The 23,675-nt window shown below is 34.7% G+C and overlaps 1 protein-coding gene across 3 annotated transcripts in view; it reads left to right on the forward strand.

The window, feature by feature from the left end:
- CACNA2D1 (calcium voltage-gated channel auxiliary subunit alpha2delta 1) overlaps positions 1 to 23,675 on the forward strand; it is a 405,284-nt gene that overhangs the window by 324,123 nt on the left and 57,486 nt on the right. For all 3 annotated transcript variants that reach the window (XM_086745696.1, XM_086745707.1, XM_086745713.1), the window contains exons 12-14: positions 1,363 to 1,467; positions 20,408 to 20,486; positions 22,524 to 22,573. In XM_086745696.1, the coding sequence (XP_086601822.1) occupies positions 1,363 to 1,467; positions 20,408 to 20,486; positions 22,524 to 22,573 (234 nt within the window). The remainder of the gene's footprint in view (positions 1 to 1,362; positions 1,468 to 20,407; positions 20,487 to 22,523; positions 22,574 to 23,675) is intronic.

Here is a 23,675-nt window from a genome sequence, read left to right on the forward strand (position 1 = left end):
CTAAAAGACTTTTCTAAAGGTTAGCTATTCATTCCAAAGCCAAACACATCCTGGGCTGCATCAAGAGAAGCGTGGCCAGCAGGTCGAGGGAGGTCATTCTGCCCCTCTACTCTGCCCTGGTGAGACCCCACCTGGAGTACTGTGTCCAGTTCTGGAGCCCCCAACTTAAGAAGGACATGGACCAGTTGGAGAAGGTCCAGAGGAGGGCCACGAAGATGATAAAAGGGCTGGAGCACCTCTCTTATGAGGACAGGCTGAGAGAGTTGGGGCTGTTCAGCTTGGAGAAGAGGAGGCTCTGGGGAGACCTTATAGCAGCCTTCCAGTACCTCAAGGGGGCCTACAAGAAAGATGGGGAGAGACTCTTCAGTAGGGCCCGTTGTGATAGGATGAGGGGTAATTGTTTTAAAATAGAGGGGGGTAGATTTAGATTGGATATTAGGAAAAAATTTTTACATTGAGGGTGGTAGAACACTGAAACAGGTTGCCCAGAGTGGTGGCTGATGCCCCATCTCTAGAAACATTCAAGGCCAGGTTGGATGAGGCTCTGAGCAACCTGATCTAGTTGAAGATGTCCCTGCTCCTTGCAGGGGGTTTGGACTAGATGACCTTTGAAAGTCCCTTCCAACCCTAACTATTCTGTGATTCTGTGATTCTACAATTCTATGTATTAAAAAAAAAAAAAAAAAAGTAAGAAACAAGAATTAAAGAAGTGGAAGATCAAGCTTAATTTAAGAAAATATGACAAACATAGCAAATGCAAAAAGTTTGTAAGGTACAGTTTTTTAGATGTAAAATGCCTAAATGCCTGAATTATCAGAGTTTTCATTTAAGTGGTCAGTGAGCTTGATAGTTCCTGTGATTAGGAGTCCAGCAGAAGTAAAAAGAATATTGATTAGAGGGTCATTTTTCCCAAATTTCCAGAAGGACAGTAAGGACAAGAGAAAAAGTAAAGATGAGAAAAGAGAATTTAGAGGTGCTCACTGTGCCAGTCTCATGCAGAACATCTGCAGAGGAATACTGTGGGTTTGATGTGATGGGTATGAGTTGAAGAGCTTTCCTTGTGTTGGTGAAGATGAGAGGAATCACCAGATCCCCATTCCTCTACGTTGGGCCAGTTCTGAGATGAGTCGTATTTAACTCTTACGGAATAGAAAAAATATTTTGGTTTGGTTTGTTTTATTTTATTATACTATATTATGTTTTTTATTCAGAAAGAGCTATTGAATTAAAGCCTGAAAGACTTTGGAAGTTTTGCCATTACCATGTTAAAGTAGTAAGCATGTTGATATGAAGTTCATTAAATATAACAGTTGTTATTCCTCATAGCCTGAAATTTAAAAAATCTTTTTATATGTCCTACAGCACAGTGTCTCTAGAGCTAACTGCAATAAGATTATTATGTTATTTACGGATGGTGGTGAAGAAAGAGCACAAGAAATTTTTCATAAATACAATGAAGACAAAAAAGTAAGTAATATATGAAAATTTTAGTACATAAAATACAACAGCACTAAAAGGAACATTTAAATATGGAAGTGAAAACATTTTTGGGATGTGTATAAAGCACTTTTAAAGAACATATTAGTATTGAAGCTTAGGGCACTTAAAGCTTTCTCAATCCATAACATTTATTTGAAAAGACCACAAAGTATATTTAATATTTTACACTTTATGTTTCATTGATGTCAAGCAGTATAAAAGTATCCCATAAGACTTAAAGAATTCAACTTTTTGTTGGCATTTTTCTTGTATTAGTGTAATCCTCACATTATCAATTGGAAACACAGGTTGCTAAATGATATGAGATATACGTGTATCTCCTCACTGTGAATATTTTTTTTGTGTGGTTTTGTTGTTCATCAGGCAAAGGCAAAACTACATCTCAAGGTTAGAATCTGAATCTGAATAGACTTGGAAAGGAACAAACCCACATGTTTTTCCCAGTGAGGTTAATTATACATTTGAATGTCTTAGCTAGGAGTGGGATGGCTTTCTGTTGGTGAAATTTGTTCTGTGGTCCAACCAGAATTATGGACTTGACACGAGAATCACTGAATGAGTTGTGTTGCTCAGAATAGATTTAATTTTTTGAATCTAATCAAGCTTCTGGTCTGGCTTTTGCATACTTGCAGATGTAAAAATGCATGAATGTGTGTGTGTGTATGCGTGTGAGTGAAAGAAATTAGCTTTGTAAATTGTCTCCTACTACACTGTAGTGTAAACCATTATATTTAGAAGATTTATCATTTTCTAAATAAAAGTTAAATATCAGCTATGTTCAAACTACAGCTAATAATTTACTTTTTCTAGTGTTTGGGTATGTGCCTATACCTAGTTTTTGTGGGGTTTTTTGTTTTGTTTTGTTTTTTAAAAAAAACAGCTAGAAGTTAGATCACAATTCGCCAAGACACTGCAACAGTTGCCATGGATGGTTATTTATAGAGCAATGGAAATATTTTGTTGGAAATCCTCATATATTTGAATTAATGCCTTGAAAAGGAGAACTAGAAATACAAGACACATTTTCCATCTCAACCAGTGGTGGACTTCATGACCTTGAATAATCATTTTTTGTCTGCGTTATAATAGTATTTCACATACAATTATATGGTGGGGTTTAGTTAATATTTGTGTCTAAGCTGAAAGTACTTTTTAAACTGACAATTAGAAGGAAGAACTGAAATCATAGCAACTTGTGTGGCACACATGACTGTATTCTGAAAATATCTGCAGAGATTCCTATTGAAATTTGTACTTGATAGCTTTTATTGTGTTACAGCAAAAGTCAAAACCATCAGCTAAAGGAAATGGATGCGTAAGGGGGAAGATGTATGATTAATTTCTTATTATTTTCCTTTTAATTTGCAATGTTAGGATGAAAGTATAGTAAAAGATTCAGTCCAAACAACAAAACAGATTTGTAGCACTGAGATTTATGGTCTTACATCATGCTCATTGATTAATATATGAAGTGTAATAAACGAGGTAGGATGTACTAATTTAGAATGATTACTTTACTGCATCCTTTAGTACTGTAAATTTGCACTGCCAAGGTTTGGTTTGGTTTGGTGTATACTGTTATATGTAATACAGTACACTCTCACTTTCTTGTTTCCTCTGGTGAATGAGGGTTTCGGGGCTTTATTGTATTCAACAAATTTATAATGATGATCATGGTCACTATATGGATTTCTGATTATTTAAGTATATTTTCTTATATAGTTAAATGCAATGCATATGCAATGCAAGACAAATTTCCTACACTTGATTAAGTTCCATGTATCTACAAATTCAAATCTTACAAAATATAAGTACTTATATTTTGTTACTTGTCTAATAAAGTATTGGGTTGCTAGATGGCATCCCTTAGCAGTTTTCTCCAAGGTGACACTAGAAATACAAGAAATACTAAGAAAGTTTTTGCAGGTGTGGTTTGAAGAACCATTTGCTTTCTCCGTATAGTTTTCAATCAGTAACAATCCTTGTGGTGCTGAAGATAAATTTATGGTTGAAAAACTTCTAATGAGATTGAACTAGTAAATTCGTTTTTAGGAATCATAATGAAATCCCCTGACAATCTTTCATATTATTCTCATATTTTTTAAAATAAGACTAATACAACATACACTTGTGGTCATGCTCTCCTTAGTAAGACTACACTTGATTCCAGAATGATGGATGTGAGCTCTCTTGTTGTTCCCTCTCTGTGTACTTTAATGTTAGTCTCAATCCAGTAGAGTATAATAACATAATTGGCAGACACATTCTAATGTGAAAAATGCACATATACTTTTAATTTCATAAAGTCACAGTCACAAACATAGTGCTACCTTCTTAAATTGCATAGTAGGCTGCTTTCATGTATTAAATGATGAAATATTTAAAGATATGTGGATCTAGATTCTATTGTCTTTAGTGTAGTTAATTTATAATTTATTTCACAAATAGCCCCTTGAATGTAAGACCAATTTTATAATTAACATCTGTAGAGAGACTATTAAATGTGAGTAAGGTGTTAAAACATTTTTAGTGTTTTACCGTAGTAGCACTTCATAGTATAAATATATATCAGCTGATGTCTTTTCTTGTCTGCTCTGCATTTGTCGGAACAGTTTCCTTTGTCTTTTGCATATCGTATATAAAATATGAATCTTTATTTTCTTGTATCACAGCCAGTCACTTCCTATCATAGGTACAATGTGTTGTCAACCTACTGGGTTTTTTTTTCCCCCTTGTAAAAACAAAAGACCATTCATTCAAATCTATTAATCCTTGTTTTCATCTTTCTGATATAAAATTGCTTCAGCTCTAAAAGTATTTTCTTCTTCATGTCGGTTACTCTGTAATTCCTTGGCATGAAAGAAGCTTCAATAAGTTTTGACCCAACAGATGATATGACTTAGTACACTTAGTACACTTGTTTGCAGTGCCCTTAGTGCAACCTTCAAGTTAAGAAGAAAAATAATACAATAAAAAATTGGAAACTGCTAAAAGAGCAGCCTGGAATGTAGAGGCTGCAAAATTGTCCTATTAAATTAAAAGCTTTAATGTGTTTGATATAGCATACAGATATATGTAAAATATTTTCCTGTCTTTACAAATCATTTACAGTATGAATATGAGGGTTATTATAAAACTTATGTAACACAGTTTTGAGGAGGAACATTCCTAGTTTTCATCTGTTTGAAGTGGAAAAACCACAGTCATATTTCACCTTTGCATGCCTTTTTCCCTTTATAAAGCCAGATTTTATTGCCACAGATTGCAACTACATGCTGTGCCTGATATTTAAAAACTAGCATGTTTATCTTTTATGGTGACATTTGGGACACTCACATTAAATGTGTGAAATACCACACATGTGCTAAATTTTAGGAATGGGGGTGGTATTCTCATTCATACTACAGATGGCTTCACTTAATATAGTAATATAAATTTAATTGAAATGGAGGCCAAGTAGGTGTTCTCCATCTTGAGAATTTTTAATCCAGGTTAAAAATAGAAAGCTAACTACAACTCTTCAGGGCAGATTGTGCACCCTGAAATCTGTGTTTTGAAAGATTGCTCAGCTTACATGAGTAGGAAGAGACCTTAAATATACATCCTGCACTTTCAGTTGTTTGAAATTTCCTAGGCTGATAGATGGATTGATCTGACCCACACAGCTAAGATGATCTGACCCCTCAGGTAGGAGGAGAACCATAAGGTGAATCTTGTGTCTCATTCCCACAGAATTATCTGCCATGATTAATACAACCTCATTTTGTGTGGATTTTTCTGTCAATATCATTTGTGAGGAAATGGTATGCAGAGAAGTTTTCCAATAACTGAGTTCCATTAAAAGTGTCTGTATCTGGTGGGCACAGAACTGCTACAGTGATAGAGGTCCTATGGGAGGAGGCTCCAGCTTGCTGTAACTCCACTGTGAAGCTTATGACTGGCAGTGACTTCTTCCAAATTTGATACATTCAGCACGTCAGTAGAATGATAAAATGAAATATCTATGAGAAAGCACTTTCAAAACTTTATTCTAAAACAAAACAAAAAAAAGCCCCAAAACGTTGTTACCAAAGGAGGGAACCATTTTCTTCATTGGTTTGAATCTGTTATTCTGCAGTCAGTAAAATTAAAAAGTAAACTGTTAATCTAGGCAATTGTGTGTGAATCGTTCTAGGTGAGGCTGAAAGTGTTAATCCTGACTACACATGACCACTGAAAAAGCCCATGACATTTCCACTTGAAGTAGCCATGGGATTCTCATCAGATGTTAGACAGAATTAAGTTAACTTTCTAAAGTTACCCATAGAGTCAAAAATAGAAACAGCATCTTTCTCAACACTAATATCAACTTCAAATAGAGCTTAACAGCTGTGAAAGTGTACCCCAACAGTTCTTGCATTTCTGTGTGTGTGACAGACTTGTGACACACAGTATAGCATAAAGTAATTAAATTAAGGGTTGAAGAAAGCAAAATTCTGGTTTATATCTGAATGACATGTAGTATAGTTCGATAGATAAATTTTAAGCCAATTTTTAAGCTTTCTGGATTGTAGATTGTTCTCTGGCCTTCTCTCAATTAGCTTTCTGTGATCTTTAGATGACCAGACGCTGAGATATTTCTTGTTCCTCCTGATAGTCCCCTGTGCTGTGAATTTTCTTGGAGTGATGTACAGGAAATCCCATGTAGAAGAAATCTCCAGCTAACTGGTTAAACTGACTCACTGGTTCCTTCCTTAATCACTTCTGTCTTAAGAGTGTGTCATCTTCCAGCTGTTAATTTTAATAGATTGTATATGTACTGTGACACGCACAGCTGGTAAAGCTAAAATATTCTGGGTGAAACTTGGGTCAGTACTCAGAAATTCCACAATCCGTTTGCTTTTCTTTCAAAGTAAAAGTGGAAACCATGTTATTAGAGTGCTCACTGAAGAAATATCTTATTCTTAAGGCAAATTATCAGTTTTTTACCTCTTTCTTAGCTCCACTTATTAATGAAGAGCTTGAAGCCTATCCACTGTCTCAGCTTCCAGATTCCTAACATAGATTAATGCCACTAAATTAATGAATTTAAATATTCCATATCAGCAGTGTGTAAATCCATGTAATAACTTTTTTTTTCCAGTTTTTTTTTCAGTACTATATGGGCACACATTTTTTGCCATAAATGTAAATTTTGAACCACGGTTACCTGATGGTGTGTGAATCCCTATTCCCCCACTAGGAATCAGAGTACAGTGATTTTTAGGATATTCTTTTTTAAAAAAATGTCTATATATTGCCCTTTCAGCAATCATCTTCTAAGCTGACATACTGCTGCCATGTGCCCATGCCCTGACAATGCTTTTGGATTACAGCAGTCTGCCACAGCCTTTCCCACACTGTCTTTCACTGATCCCTTATACCTCTAGACTATATAATGTTATTTGTAAGATTTTTCTTAAAGGCTGCAATAAGGAAGTTGTATCCATTGTCCCTTTTTCACGTACTTTTCCCTTCAACTGACACATCTCTCATGCTGTTCTATCCGTGTACAGTAGTTTGCTGGGCAAGATTGCTGCAAGTTTAGGAGATGCAGCAGAAAGCACGGAGGAAGGTTTATTTTACAAAGAAGATCTGCATGCAGAAGATGCATGTGTCCACACACACATATGTGTTGGTACTGAGTTTCTTTTTAGGCTGCTGTTTCATTCTGAACATGAATGTGTCTGGGTTACCACGTGGCATTTTTATCTGCTGTGCAAGGTAAAAATCCATGTGGTGGTGTTGAGAACTGAAGAAGGCTAATGAAAGTTTTAATATAGCTTTGTTGAAAAGTAACCTTATCGGTTGTGTTAGAATAATGCATATCTGTTACATAAAAGCCAAGTGGCAGCTTGTTTCTTTCAAATTTGGCATGGAGGGAGCTATTTGATACTTCTATTTTTGTTAATTTTCAATTCCAAACCACTGCTTTAATAGTGGTTTATTCAGAGTGTCACGTAGAGGTTGATGCTGCAGATAGCATAAAATTATTAATCAAGGCATCAAGGTTAAGATATAATTTAATATAGAAAGCACATTATGTTTGTTTTGTGTTGAAAGCAAGAGAGTCACACTGCATTTTACTTATTTATGCAAAGAAAATGCTACATATGGCATAACAGGTTGAGGTTAGACGTCAGAAGGTTTATCCTGTCTCAGTCTCCCTATGTATTAACTGTGCATTCATTCTTATGAATTCAAGATTGCAGTGAAATGCCATCTGAGTTGATTGTATTCTTCTGTAATTCAAGAATTAGGGGACTGGGACTTTGTGCAATGAGCAATTTAATACCTAGGCCATGCCTGATGATGTTTATGTAACCTCTTCTTTAAAGTATCCAATTCCACGGCTTCCTTAGGTATTTACGTTTTTCTGTTTCAACACTTAGCTGCTTAGAAAGCTTTCCCTAGATTTCGTTAAGGCAATGTCAGCTTAGATGGATTTTCTTTTCATTTTCCATTTGTTACAGAGAACAATTAATTCTCATCATAATTTCATCTTACATTTTAGGCAATCATTTATATGTTGTCACCCTCATCCAACTTTTCTTTTCAATGTTTGGCTTTTCAATTAAACAAACTAATTTCTTTCAAATTCTCCTAAGTTATATCTCAAATTCTTTCAATTCTTTATTATTATCCCTATTGAGTATAATGACATGTTACCTCTACCTTTCTTAAAGTACACTCTTGAACAGTTAGACAAACTTCAATGGTTCAAGAGAATATTTTAACTGACTTTTTTTTCCATGCAGAACTTAGGTAAATATGCCATAGAACAGAACTTGTCTTTTTGGAACTGCATTGTATTATTGTATTTGTTTTTTGCTTTGCTCTGAATCTTTTTTTTTTTCCCTAACTGCTAATTTTTACATGTAACCCTCAACCTCAGATTCTCTGTTTTATTTTCTAAGTATTTTTAATCTTACATTGCACTAGGCAGTTTCTTCTTGTATGTTTAATGTATTTATTTTCATGAATTGCCCATTTTCTTGTAATCCTTTATTCTTTAGATTATCTTCCCACAATACTCAGCTAGCTAGTTCTCTGAGTTTGTGGAAGTCTGTCCCTTTATCCTTGTTTGACTGCTGTCATACCTTCTTTTCCTCAAAATAGAAATGACTTCTTGATCTTTCACTCAGGAGATCTTTTTACTTCTTTCTTCTAGATTTTCAATTAATGCCTCCTTAAAATTCAGGAATAAAGCTAACCGTTCTTTGCATCTTCTAGAATAACATATTTTCCTAATCTGCTACAAGATAATCAGGAATTGTATCTCACATCATATTGTTTTATCTGCATGAACCTATATAATCAAAGTTATAAATAACTTTTATATACTTGCACTGTTTATTGAAGGAAGTGCCGTAAGTAAATAAGAATGAACTGTAATAAGTGCAGCTATAGCCAGAGAAGGTGTAACTTATTCTGCTATAAGTACCACGTAAGAGAGACTCACAAATAACATTCATTTAAAAAATAAGAGTGAAGAAAATTTGAAAGTTAAGAATCAGTTTCTGCAGATAGAGAAGCAAAACTGGACACAATTAGAAAAAAATAGTATGATTATGATGATTAAGAGATACTTTTCTACAAAATTACCCATTTTCTGTAAAATGATGTATTACCATTTTCTATAAAATTACCCAGTCACGATTCTGACATTTGTGTGTTCATGGAGTCTAGAGTTTTTCAATGGTTAGCTTTGCAACATTAGTACACAAGTGCAGCTTTCTAGGAAGAAACTGCAGAATTTGTCCACTTAATAGAATAAGTAATGTAGCTAAGCTATCACAACCAAATATATTTTTAAAAAGAATTCACTATTATTAAGTGACTCTAAAACTTAATAGATATCTTAGTTTCTAAATACTGCTTACGCCAACTGTTAGATGAGTGTTGAGCATTAGTTGAGCATTAGTCCATTAGTAGATGGAATTGTTTCAGATGGGATGGGACATCTTTGAATGAAAAGCGTTGCTGATGCACTGGTGGAAAAAGCAGACAGAAATATGCAGGAGACTTTATACTGAGCTTCAAAGGGAGAAGTTACAGAATGGGAATCACTGTAGTAGGCATGAGAATAAGGGAACAGCTGAAACAAACAGATGGTAGCACAAGATGTATGTGTGCAGCAGCCTAAACACACAACAGGTTAAGAAGGAAGTAAAAATTTCAAGAAACAAAGTTACAGTCCATTCACATAACAAGAAATACGTGTTTATAAGTTTAAGAAGCATAACAGAGGAAAGAGATATGAAATGGGAAATGAGAAAGCATATGTGTAGATGTACTGTAAACTTCACTTAAGCAAGTAGAAACCCTGTGCAACTTAAACATAAAGTATTAGAGATTACTGCAGACATTGTAAGGAAGGGTTGTTTTTTAGGAGAAAACAGCAGTACCTGAGATGGAGGAGGACTGTTTGAGAAATCTTATCAAGAATAAGAATTATTACATGTAATTAAGAAGGCCTTTTTTTATAGCATTTTCAAAAAATATTTCAATTTTAACAAAAAGGAAGAAAACTCCTCTTTCAGGTAAGGGATGAGTATTCTGGTGAGAAACAAACAGAAAATACCCCAGTCGCTACGTAGTGACTTGAATTCAAAATCCTGATTAGTGTCAAAGAAAAGGCTAAAACTTGCTCTGTCATATCTCCAAGAAATCACAGTCATGTTCCTTAATCATTTCCACTATGCAGGATAGAATGTAATATGCAGAACTGAAAGTGCTATATAGAATAGACTGTCTTTAACAGGAGAATGAGAAGCTTACTTTGCAGTCTTGTACTTGTGTGGTTATGGAAAATGGCATTCAAGTATGAGCTTTTAATTATTTTCTTTTGAGGTTTTCACAGACATTTTAATAGGTCTTATTCCTAAAAATAGAGAACGCCTCCCCCCCTTAAAAAAAAAGTCTGTTGTTTTTTCAGAACAGAATCAGCCTCCATATGCAGTGTTTGAATTATTAACCTATTATATGTCTCCATTCCTCTGTTTCTGTACTCAGCTTCTCTTTGAAGTAAGTAATTTTAGTTGAAGTCATACTCATGTTAGCCTTGTATCAAATTCAGGATGATGTATTCAGTGTTTGCTAAGGCTTAGATGGGAATTCTGTGCTTCGTAATCTCATTATTAGTCACGTGCAAAAGACAAGAATTAATCCATACTGACCAAAGAATCTGGAGTGCAAGCTGCAAATGTATTTCTTTAATTAGTCTGATTTTATTTAAATAGATATTTTTTAACAAGAAATAATTTAGTTTATTTACAAATTATTTTATGAAGCCACCTCTTTGCAGGTGATGAATTGTATAATAGAGACTAGCCATATTGTATTCTTGGTCCAACATGTAGACTGGAAGAACAATAACCTCTGTGTTTTCTGTTGCAAACTTAATCTGTAGATGGTATTTTATTTGAAAACAAAAACAAAGATGAAACCAAAATCCTCTAAGACAATATTTTGTCTATAATAAATTTCTCTATAAGAAGCATATTTATAAATAAGACTGAAAACCTTTTGTCTTTTTTTTCCAATAAAAAGACAGAGTGATTATTAAAATTCACTTATCTCACATCAGAGACTGAAAACCAGCTTATATCTTGTCACCTAAAGTGTGATTTAACCACAATACATTGTTTGTGCTTTTCTCTCTCAGCCATTTGTGAATGAAAAATTTACATCTAGATTTACTAAGACCACTCTGTTACAGAACACACCAGGGCTATAGACAACTTTCAAGGTTGTTTTACTTGTGGAGTGCATGTAGGATCCGTTCTTTTTTTTTCTTTCTTTTCCTTAAAGTTTGGTTTGTTTAGCTGATTACAAAATAAGTGAAAATGCATATCATTCAGTGTAGATGTGAACCGTGTCATGATTAATTTTATTATTATTAAATAATCCATAGGATAGATGGTATCTGTAAATCTGTATTTATGCAATGTTTCTCATAGACGATGGGGATATTTCAGCTGCAATTTGGCAAGAAGTACAATGTGCAAGAATGCACAGTGATTGTATTAATCATTAACTGTGAAGGACATTCCCTATTACAAGACTGTGCATAAGACTCGGTCTTTCAGCCGTGCTAGGGCATTTGCCAGTTGCTGACAGCAGGCATCGTCAGTGCCTACTTGTGTCAGCAGTGGAACATCTTTCGTGCAAGCAGAGGCAAGATCAGGTTGCCCTGAGTGCAGTCCTATATGGCAGTGCTGAGTTTCCATTGTTACACAGTTTTTTTCCCCCTAAAAAAAAAGAAACGGGAACTAAACTTGAAGCGTTTTCATTCCTCAATCTCCTTCTTCTAAGGTGATCTGAAATACTGTTCTGTTCCCAGGTCAATCTCCAAAAACCAGCATCTGAACAAGGGCAAAAGTCCCTTCACCTGTTCAACTGGCATACTCTTTTTCAGGCTCACTAGATTGTTTTCATTTTGAATTTTCATGTTCCTGTGAAAATCAGGCCGTTGTAAAATTAGGCATGAACTTTGTATAACTGATAATTCCAGTGAGAAAGATTTCCTGTAAATGAGTTCTACTGGAAATGGGAATTTCCGATGGCCCTTCCGTTTTCCCCCATCCTTTTCCTTCTTCTAATACAACTGTTCGGCATTTGCAATTGTTTAGTTTCAGTCAGTGTTTTCCATGCTGTACAAGAATTGGAGTAATGGGAGCAAAAAATGGAGGGAGTAACTGTGCAAAGGGGACAGTTAGTATGCTATTCTCAAAGACTATTTGCATAGAAAAAAGGCAGAGTGTCTGATTAAAATTAGTGTTTGAAATATTCAATGGAATATTAAAATTCCTTTAAATTCTTAGCTGATATTTGTAATATTTCTTCCGTGCAGCTTGTAAGCTTGGGCAGAGGAAAAAAGAAATGGAAAAAAAAAGGCAGCTTAGTGTCACAAGATGAACAGTAAATATCTCTCTAATTAATCTGGTCCTTTCCAGCTGCTCAGCTGCTTCCAAATGTTGTTTTGACTGTCACAGATACGCCTAAAATGCTTTTAATCCAGAGTACGGAGGGAATTACTTTGTCAACTCCTTTGTCTGCTTCCTGATACAGGCCACCAAATTTACAAGGAAATCTCAGAAAACAAAATACTTTTTCTTCAGGGAGTGCTAAATGGTGAGTGTCAGGGAGAAGTAGCTTAGGGAAAAGGATGAATTTAATTGTTTTGCATTTCAACAACAACAAAAAAAACTTTGTTATTTGTATAACCAAGGAAGGAAACAGATCAGTTGAGTAAATTGTAGTCAAATGTTCAACAGATGAATTGTTAAAAAGGTGATAGTGTAATTTCTTAATCTGAAAACTGGGAGACAGGATGAGTGGCTAAAAAAATCACCTGACCCGAACCGAGTGGTTTACATTTTTTTCTGAGGTGATGTGGGGAAGTACCAGTGTATTAGCATCCTTTGAGCAGGAGCTACAGCCACAAATCTGCATCACAGAAGACTACTTGGGGACTATGTTTGAATTTTCTAGATAAAATCCATCTCTGTCTTTCAGCAGGATGAGTTAAGCAAACAGCAACTGCATTACACTCTATCAGAGACAGCATATTAATCTAAACATCTTACAGCACCATTTATATTAGTAAATTACATGGGGCCAACACATGGCCTTGGACACCGTCCTGTAACCATTTATAGGATTTAACTGTTAGTTAAACCTGGAAGGTTTTCAGCCTCTGCCAACTGGTGCACTCCTAGACAAGGTGCTGGGGCTGCTCCCGGGGCAGCAAGGAAAGGGGAAGAGGGAAGGAGCAATGACTTAGCTTCTATGTGCGTATGTGGGCTCTGCTGCCACAGTTGCTCTTGAGGCCAGAGAGTGGGTCAAGGCCCAATTTTTGGTAGGGTAGGCTCAGCTAGATTGACTCTCAAATTCAAGAATATTGTTGTGAAGTCCTACTGGTGTTTTTGAAAGCACATCTTTTCTCTTTCTTACCACTCTTATTGAGACTAATGTTGTAAAAAGCTAATGAGGCAGAGCTGATTTATATCTACACCTGCAAAACGTTAATATTAAAAACTTCACCTTATTCGTGGAGATGGTATAGTACAGAGGACATACCTCTTTGTTGTTACGTGATATTCCTACATTAGGTCATTGTGAGCATACAGAATTTAATAATTCCGCTTGTACTTCTGTGATGTTCTGACTCATCAAAAATTAAGTCTAAAATAAGCAAAGACTTAAAAGATCATATAATCTCTGGTCCATCTATCTAATTATAATCAATTTAGCAGAGGTAGATTAGTAGGTATCAGCAGGGTATTTATACCTTCATAGTTTGAGCTGTGCCACAGAGGAGGAAACCATGTGCTGCTGGCCATTTAGTGAGTAAGGAATGAGTTGCTGTAGTTCCACAAGGTGGCACTAAGAAGATGTAGAACAGTGTAACTGAATTAGCATTTTTATAGTTCTGTGAGAGTGTTAATTCTGAATTTTTTTCAATATGTTAACCATAATTGTGTTTTCAACCTCTGCACTAGAAAATATCCCATTTTCTTACAGATATGTTTTCTTTTTGAGGAAACAAAAAAAGCTAGATGAAACCACTTTTTTTTTTTTCATTTTTGAAACACATTGCAGTTCTCAAAACACATTTCAGAGATTCATGACATTCATTGTAAAGACTTCTCCAGTGAACACGCAGCTTTCATTATATGCATATGTTATGAAGACTTCAGGTATAATCCTCAGTTGTTAGTTCCTTTTGTAGAGTAATTGCATATAACTACACCACACATCCATGTTCCTGGATCTATTTTTCCAGTATATTAAGACTATTAAATGGTTTTTGGCCCAATAATCTCCTAATATGTAGCAAACTTTATTTTTATTTTAAGATGCAAGAAAGATTAACATTCAATTGTAGTGTGAGCTAGTTTTTATAGTGTCATTATTTCTTTTCTTTATTAAACTATAATTACACAGACTATAATTAGACTATGAATTAATAAGTTAGCATTGCAGCTTGAAGTTTGAGGCTGAATTGTAGTGAATGAAAGAAACTAATGATAGAGAAGACTGCAAATATGCATGGAAAGTCTGGGACAGACATTCACTGTGGATAAATGTCTAGAAAAATAGTTCCAAGGAGTCATTTTGAAAAGAGTGAGCCCGGCTCAGCCCATCATAAGAAAACCAGCTTTACTCTTATGTGTGAATCACACAGCTGTATCCATATTAATAAACGATCCAAAGCCAGGGTGCAGGCTAGAGAAATGTCCACAATTATCCATACTGTTTAACTGCTAACAGACCCAATGGTATGGTTCTTGGCCTGTGGCAATCAACTCTTTTGAACAATGTCTGGGTTCAGTTCAGGGCATAGCATGAGTCAGGGCCTGTGCCCAAAAAATGTTATAATGAGATCACGCAGTGTGGGGGGTGGGACAGGGAGGGAGGAAGGCAATATAATTTAGCTGTAGAGATGTGAGCCATGCTATGCCACTTGCCCTCATGGCCTGAGAAAGACAATTATTTATGTCCCATTTTATTCACTACATAAATATAGCCCAAGGGATCCTAAAACTTCTCTCCAGCACAGCATTGTGAGTCTTACCCCTGCTGTTAAACACAGAACTTCTATTTCTCTTCTCCCTGTGCTTCCTAGGAAAATAAAGCTGCTTTACTTTTATAGATGTAACCCAAATGGTTCAGGACTGCATCCCTAGAAGTCCTGAATTGAGCAGTTCAGCATGACTGATTATGGACGAGAATTTAGGTGAAAATCTGTATTTGGTGCTTCCTATTGCCTAATCCTAGGTGATTTCCTAATTAGTGTATAGGATTTTCGATTGTCCTCTGAAGTTCTATTCTCAGTTCAAATTAATCATAAATGCCTTCTGGTCCTAGTTAGTTCATAGTAGTATCAAACATCTTCTTCAAATTCCTGCCCACAGATGTAAAGAGAAAAAAATGCATTCACAGTTTTAACTGTGGCAGCTTGAAAACCACATAACATTTCCCCAACCTACAGCAGAAGAGTACCGAAATGATTAAGTGGTTTAAAGGCTATGCTTACAAGGGATTTAGAAGACAGAGCGCATAATGGAATACAGAAGAGCAGTTTTATGATTATAGGCTTGGTATATTGTCCTCTTATTTCTGAAGTGTACCTATTTAATATAAACTGCAAACAAATTTTCATCTTATCTGATAAATCTATAAACACATTAGTCGCAAAAGCTGTTTCCTGGATCACACTGGAATTACTGAATTATTTATTTCTCTTTGTCACAGCTTCTCTTGTTGTATAGTAAAAGAAATTATCTGTGAATCTTTACCTGCTGTTATAAAGGCCAGATTAAAATACTCTGAAATCTGTCGTCATAAAAACTGAGGTTGCGTCATTTGATGAGATCAAATTGACTCAATCAGTTTGTTTATCTAGTGGTAGAAAAAGATGCACTCTTGCTATTTTTAGATGATATTCATAAAATGATGGGATTCATCTTACCTACTTCTAGTCGAGTAGCTCTCTTGATATCTGATAAAGAGAAATATATATCTCCAAAGGGCAATTTATCTCCTCCTAAAAAAAGTAATGAGGAGATGCACATAAATGGTTGTTGGGAGCTCTCTCATTGCAGCTGCAAGAACAATAATTTAATTTTCAAAAAATATGCATGTTCATCCACTCTCAACCTCTTGCAGTTTCTCAAACTCTCGTACACCTACACGTATTGCCTACAGATATATGCAGTGGTCTAAATAGCAAGTGTGATTTTTGTGCTTAGTTGTCACTTTGAATTAACTTCACTTAAGCTGTTAATTTTCTGTGATACTCATAACAGGATACACCCAAAGGAAGAGTCTAATTTAATCTTGCTTTATTTTATTCCAATAGCAAAATAAAAAAAAATAAGATAGGTAAAAAGCAACTGAGATATGTAGTGAAAGCAGCCTTTTCATGGGTAGCTCTTCATTTCTGTCTTCATAATTATACAACTGTATTTTCTTCAATACAGTACTTTTTCCTCTATTTTCTGTATTTTTCTTTTCTGTCTAGCACTTTCTATGATCAGGAGTTGGATTTTTGCTTATTTTCCTTTGATGTCCTTGATAGGATCCTAGGATATATCAGGTTGCAAGGGATCTCCAGAGATCTCTAGTCAAATATCAGGAATAAGATCAAGCCAGGTTGCTCAGGGTTTTACCGAGTCTGCCTCAAAGGAAGCAGACTTTACAACCTCTCTGGGCAGCTTGTGCCACTCACTGTCTGACTGTACTTTAATTCTGCACTTTTTTGCTTGTTAATAAGTACATTGCTCTGCTATATACTGTAAATGAATAATACAAAGAATAAAAGATTTTTGTTTGTTTGTTTGTTTTCTGCCCAGGATTAGTTTCAGAGTGTGATAAAGACAAAGAATTAGCTACGCATTGCCATACACATGATATATTCCTGGCAGAACTAACACAGCTCTGGACTTGAACTCTTGGTGGTAGAAGTTAGGACTCTTACATTTCAGAACAGTTTCAAGACTGTATCTGTTGGGTTGGCAGAGCAGGCTGGTGCCCATCTCTAGTTCTTCTGCATTCTAAGGGTACAGGTTTTCTAGAAGTACTTTACTTTGAACAGTCCCATTGAAAATCAGAACGTGTCACAGCTCCTATTTGTTTTTCTGGTTGTTGCAATGGTTTATATTGATTTGAAAGTTATGTTTCCTTATGAAGAGAATAAATGGATCTTCCCTGTATGGAGGCAAGGCTGCCCTTTCCCTGGGAAACAGTTTGGGGAACAGAAATGTCCATCCACTGTCATGGATGGTAGAAAGCAAGTCATAGCAAAAGGACCCAGGAATCTGTAGTCTACGCAGTACCTAAGAGGCTGCAGAGAAGCACACGGAAGAAATAACTCAGTGGTGATGGAAAACAAGTTATTGGGATCAAAGAGTACTTGGCAGTTTGCTTCAACTCAGAAATCTCTTTAGTTGGTTGGAACCAAACTTTAAAGGAAGAACAAGCAAAGGGAGAGGTGCTCACATCCATTGTGTCCGATCTAGTTGCTCCAAGTGGTCTGAGTCATAAATTCCTTATTAAAAGTAACTAAATATGTCTTTTTTTAGTTTAACACCCTTTTATCTTCTTTGGAGAGATGTCTGTAAGGAAAAGGTATAGACAGACACATCTCAGTCATTTGGCTGACTCTGAGTCCTACACAGAGAACGTTAGTATTGAGCATGTTATTTTTGCTAAAATTGGCTTGTTTAATTTGACTTGCTGACTCATTTTTCCAGCTGGTCTGTCATTCTGCTGAATTCCAGATGAGGCAATAGGAAAAAGAAAACTCTTTTGAATGTTCCACCCTCTTGCCAAACCAAGTAACAATTAAAAACTCCAATTTTCATTGCAGTTCTTTATCTCTGTTAATTATCCAAAGAACAGTAAATCAGATATATTGTCCTCTGCTTGTTGTCAATAATTTTCATTCTAAATTCTTTATAGATTAGTTGCAGATTTAACATGCTGCTTCTTTTCCCTAAATTACACACCATTTCGCAACTTCAATCCAATGCAGAGTCATTTTTACATTTGAGATCAAATGCTAGACAGGCCGGTCTAATTGACTTGTGTTTTATACACACACAAGCAAACCCACATGACTCTGTCTTAACTTACTTAAGTAGTTTTAATCCAAAAGAGACATCAGATCACTCAACTGTCTAACTAGCAGCCTTTAGTGAGATTTTTCTTATTACACCATAATTTTTGAGCATGTAGCCTGAATTAAGTGTTTAGTGGACAATACACTGGTAGCAGTTGTGGGTCCAAAAAAAGAACGGGAGTGTAATAAACAGAGACCTTGTGAGCTGAGAGATACCAATAGAAAATAACATTGTGATATTCAGCTTGGAAAAAAATAGATGGTAATTAAATGGAAACAGAAAGATCCATTAGAAGAGTTGCAGCTGACATTTTGTGAAAGAGGTCAAGAACAAATGGGGGATGGCAAATGTAACCTGAATTTACAATGTGATACAGTATTAAACAAATAAATGAGACGCAAATATATCAGGTGAAGTCATGTTTGCAGTATCAATACTGATAATTTCAAGGTAATAGAAGGCATTTTTCAGCTGTCTCTATCCATATGAACTGAGAACAAAATGTTACCATCACACATGTACAGTTATTCCCATACTTGTCTGGGTAACTAGAACTGTAATTAGCTTAACTTATTACTGAGAAATTACCCTGTATAGGATAGTCTTATTAGTTTTAATGGAAAAATTCAAATTTTGTGTATAGTTTTAAAAAGCAAACACCTAAATCAGCATTCAGTGCAGCAGACTAGTTGCTTTAATTCTGCTTTTCACTGCAGAAACAAAGGGTTTGTATGGATAGAGCAAATCAAAACATATTGTTAATTAAAAATTACATCTAGCAGAAAGCTTTGTTTGCCCTTCTTGCATATAGAGGTCAACACTAATAAAGTTTCATCAATTGCTTGGTGCTGACTGATGATTTGGAGCTATTCCTGCAGTTCTTGGTTAATACATAAGCTCTGATTATGTCACATAATTTTTGTTGCTTTTTTTACAAATGAGGGTTTAGATAGTAAACACACATGTTAAATAATGTAATGAAAATTTGTATAAATACTCATTTAGAAACTTAGCAATGATCAGTAGTTTACAAGGAGTGTCTGTAATTTTATATTATGACTGATATTTAAAGAAAACATTACCTTATTACTCAGTTATAGCCTACATGTAAATTAATTGTATTATGGTTTAATTTTAAACATAGTCATCAAGTTCCTTAGAAAGGAATTCTTATTCTGATTTCATGTTATGACCTATGGTTTGTAAAGTGAACTGGTAAAGTTCATGGTCCATAAAGAAAGAGTTGCCTGAAAATGAAAGATAGTCTGGTCCTTGGGCATTCCTTCAGAGGGACATGGTAACTGTTATTTAAACTGTTGCAAAAATATTTGTCCCACCTTTTAGAGAAAGGCTCTACTTCTGAGCTAGATATTCAGCCAGAAGCTGAAAAAGAATATTTGCATTTTTTTCTAGAGGTCTTATAGGATTTTTAATCTGTGTACAAGAATACTAGTTTTTTTTCTGGGTTTTGTTTTTTTTTTTCATTCAAATTAGTGAATTTGCATGGAATATATTTTAAACTGAAAACCCTGTTCAAAATTGGGATAGAATTTGGTGAATCTTCTGACGCCATGACTCCTTTCAGTTACTGAGATAGATTGAACTTGTATTATGAATAGAATTATGCTTATAAAACACATAGCTTTAATAAATATTGAGAGCTTAAAATGAAATATTAGAAACTTACCTCTTCCATGGAACTCTGTTGAACTAATTTAGTGTTTTTACATGAAAAGACTGAAAGTCTGAGCAAAATGACAATTCGTTTCTGTGGTATCTGAAAATTTAATATCTTTTTTTTTCCTGAAATTATTTTATGTCCTAAAAAGAAAATGGTTTGCATTGCTTTGAATTCTTTTGGCATGCATATGTTCATTTTAATTCATCGGTGATCATCTACTATTGATATGAGATTATGCCAACTAGTTTAACAAAACCTGAAGAGTTATAGTTACCACCCTAGGAAAAAAAAAAAAGAAATGTAAATTATTAATGGACAGAAACCAATGTAAGACCTTTAAAGTATGCAACATGTATGAAAGAACGTTCTTCTTGAGTTCTACTTCAGGGACCAAAATAATTAATAGTAATATATAAAATATCATAATAGCAGTGTATCTATTTTGGTGATAAAAATGGAAAATTCACAGTTTTGTCTTTCTGTTCAAATGTATAAAATCAAGTGTCATTAACTTGAGAGTTACAGCTAGTTAATGACATATAGTTAAGTTATATGCATTGTTTTTTAACTTGCATAGGTACGTGTGTTCACATTTTCTGTCGGTCAACATAATTATGACAAGGGACCCATACAGTGGATGGCCTGTGAAAATAAAGGTACTGTTTTCCTTTGAGACTATTCTTTGCTAGAGCTTTGGATAGGAAATATCTTTATTATTCTCTAAAGATTACATATTTTTTGAGCCTGATTTTTAGCTTTATTTTTTTTAATAAAAGTCCAAAAAAAGTTATTTGATTAAGTAATATGTATATGCATAGATATATAAAAATAAGCTTGCATATTTATTTCTAATTATTTAAAACTTTATATTGCAAGAAATATATTACAGTTTTTTAGTAATCTGAAGAAGATATTATGGTTTAGTTTTGAGAATTCTTGTTGTAATAGCCTCTATGAAAAGATGGAACTGATGACAGATAAGAAATTAAGCAAAGCTGGTTTATATTAAGGGGTCTGGACAAAGGGATTTTTTGTTTGGTTGGTTGGCTGGCTGGTTTGGTTTCATTCTGTTCTTCTCCAAAACTTATAAGGTACCATATGATTTGCATTATTTTTCCCTTTTTTTGATGAAAATATGAAAATTATCCTTGCTGTGATTTCTTAGCTTCTAAGAACTTCTCACATTTTTTTTTAATTTTTATCCTGATTTCTTGATGTAGGGGAAAAAAGTTAAAAAGATGAAAGTAAGAAAGTAAAATGCTTTCTCCTAAAATTTCTACATGGAAAATGTGATCAGAAACATTTTAAAACAGTGTGAGAAAGAAGTGTCTCAAATACCTTACAGTATAATTACGGAACAAGAAAGAAGAAATAAATACAGATAAACAGAAATTAGAGAAATTATCAAACAATATTGTTTAATATTTTAAATAAAGCAATTTCCAAGCCCCACTGAAAATGTGAAAGTATTTTACAAGTCTGTGATAAACAAGAGGTGAGAGGTGGTATAGATTACAAAGGGTTTTAAAAATTAAGACTGCCAGGGAAAGAGGATAAGATACAATTCTCACGCATGAGAATAACATAAACCAAAGAAAAGAGAAAGAGAGAGATATATATATACAGAAAAAAAAAAGACAATTATATAGAAGAATGCATAGCCTGTATGAATAGCATACATGTCATAACTTCATGAATCCCTCAGTATGCTGGCAAGTTATACAGAAGACACTACAACTTCATGAACAGCAGATTGTACTGTCAGATAGTTACAGAAAATCAATGTTTGGTTTTTTTGAACAGGGACTTTTTAACTAACATCTTTGTATCTCAAAATACTGTGTGCCTGTAAACCCCATTGTTTCAAAACAAACAGCTGGCTTAAGGCATAAACACCTATGTCATCCTATTATCGAGGCAAACTTATCATTATCTTTTATCCAGAATTGATGTGATTATTTGTTTGCATATACAAAGAAGTGAAGTTTAATTTTTCCTTAATTAAAAATTTTAATTTATTATCAAGTTACACATTGCTTACAGCAAAGTAAATTACTAACTTCAGTACTCATCTTTCCAGTCCTTCCCCCATTCCTTCCAGTTTGACTTACAACTTACTTGAGCTGAAACTGGATCTCAGCACCTATCTTTCCAGTCTTATTGATGCATATGGGCAATATTTTTATTTCAAACAAATAGGTGATGAAATCAGTGACAAATAAAGACATTTCTGGTATTTAGTTAGAAGTACCGGTTCTGTTTTTTCATCTTTTCTGCAGAGTACCTTATATTTTTCTGCTATGAACTTCACTTGATTCCTATATGCATTCAACAGATAATTACATTGCTATCACAGTGTATTAAATTGACCATTAAATATACTTGCACATCAGAGTAGCTGGGAATTCAGGAGTACAAATTCAGTACATTATGTCAGCTTTAAAAATAGCAGACAAAAGAAACACATGATATGCTCTCACTGCCTAAGAGTAACTTGCTTGGCCTGTATGGCATGGTGACCCGTCATTGGTGGCCACATATTGTGATGGCGTCTACTGAAAAAGTATTCCATTCATATTTGGTAATTTCTATAAAAATTAAATTAGAAATCACAAGCTAAATTAAATTCATCAGGATGAAGAGACTAGCAGTATATTACAGTAAGATGATATTATTTCTGTTCTAAATTTTAGGTTATTATTATGAAATTCCGTCCATTGGAGCCATAAGAATTAACACGCAAGTAAGTGTGTTGGCCAAATGCAAATACGGTTTTAACATAAAGAAATTGAGTAATTTCTGTTCTTAAATATGTTGCATTTCCAGTCTGTTAGAATCAATTAAATGTTAAGGTATGCTACATGAAGAACAGAAAAAAAAGTTGAAGCTTTCTTTTACATATGAGGTAAAAGTATACTATTTTAGTATACTAAATTAGAATACTAAAGTATTCTAATTTATTTACTTAATTTTAATTATTTCACTGCGACAATTCACAATGTGATCCTGGCCAGCTGGCCCACAGCAGCCTGCATGCATACTAGTCACGCTAGCATCCTCTAAAGCAGGCTGACCACATGTAGAAAACAGCATTTGAAGTGATCTGTATAAAATTTCTAGACATTTGTAGTTTGCCTCCTGATTTATTTACAGTATGAGTTTGTATTGTTGTGGGTCTGTGTGAAAGCATAAGCCTGCCAGAGTATCTGAACTCAACTGAGCAGAAACAGTGACCTGGTACAATCCTGCTTGTAGGAGAGATTCCTGGATTGATCCAAACAGTCTGGGAGAGACACGCCTTTTTTTTCCCTTCAAAAGCAATGCAGGACAATTTCAGCAGACATGAGTACAGATAATTAAGGGCATAAGACCCTGGACTTATATGATGTGATCCAAACTGACTGTGTAGATGAACAGATATTTTCAATTGTCTAAAAGTCTATGCATTCACATGTCCAGAAAAGCAGAGAAATATCATAGCAGTTCTTTGTCCTTCCAAGGCCAGGCATGACATTTTTTGGCAGAAAGAGTCCTTTTTTTTTGGCTTGAATAGAAGTCCTTTGATTCTGTTAAACTCTTCCAGATAGTGTCTGGCAAGAAATATCCCTAATATGATCAGACAATTAGAAAAGATTGAAGACTGAAACAACTTTGATGGATGGCATCCACTCCCAAACCAGACCAGAAGTCTGAAATCTCATAAAATCACTGGCTTTAGCTGTACTCTTGAACTGAAGGAAGACAGGGACTATGAGGTTTTAAAAATCTGAATTTTTTGTTTCAATAGAAGTTACGCAAGTTGTTGCTGTGGGAGCCTAACATACTCAGCTGCTACACCACTCAAC

The sequence above is a fragment of the Chlamydotis macqueenii genome, chromosome 1, assembly GCF_036417535.1.
Source record: "Chlamydotis macqueenii isolate bChlMac1 chromosome 1, bChlMac1.mat, whole genome shotgun sequence".
NCBI classification, from domain to species: Eukaryota; Metazoa; Chordata; class Aves; order Otidiformes; family Otididae; genus Chlamydotis; species Chlamydotis macqueenii.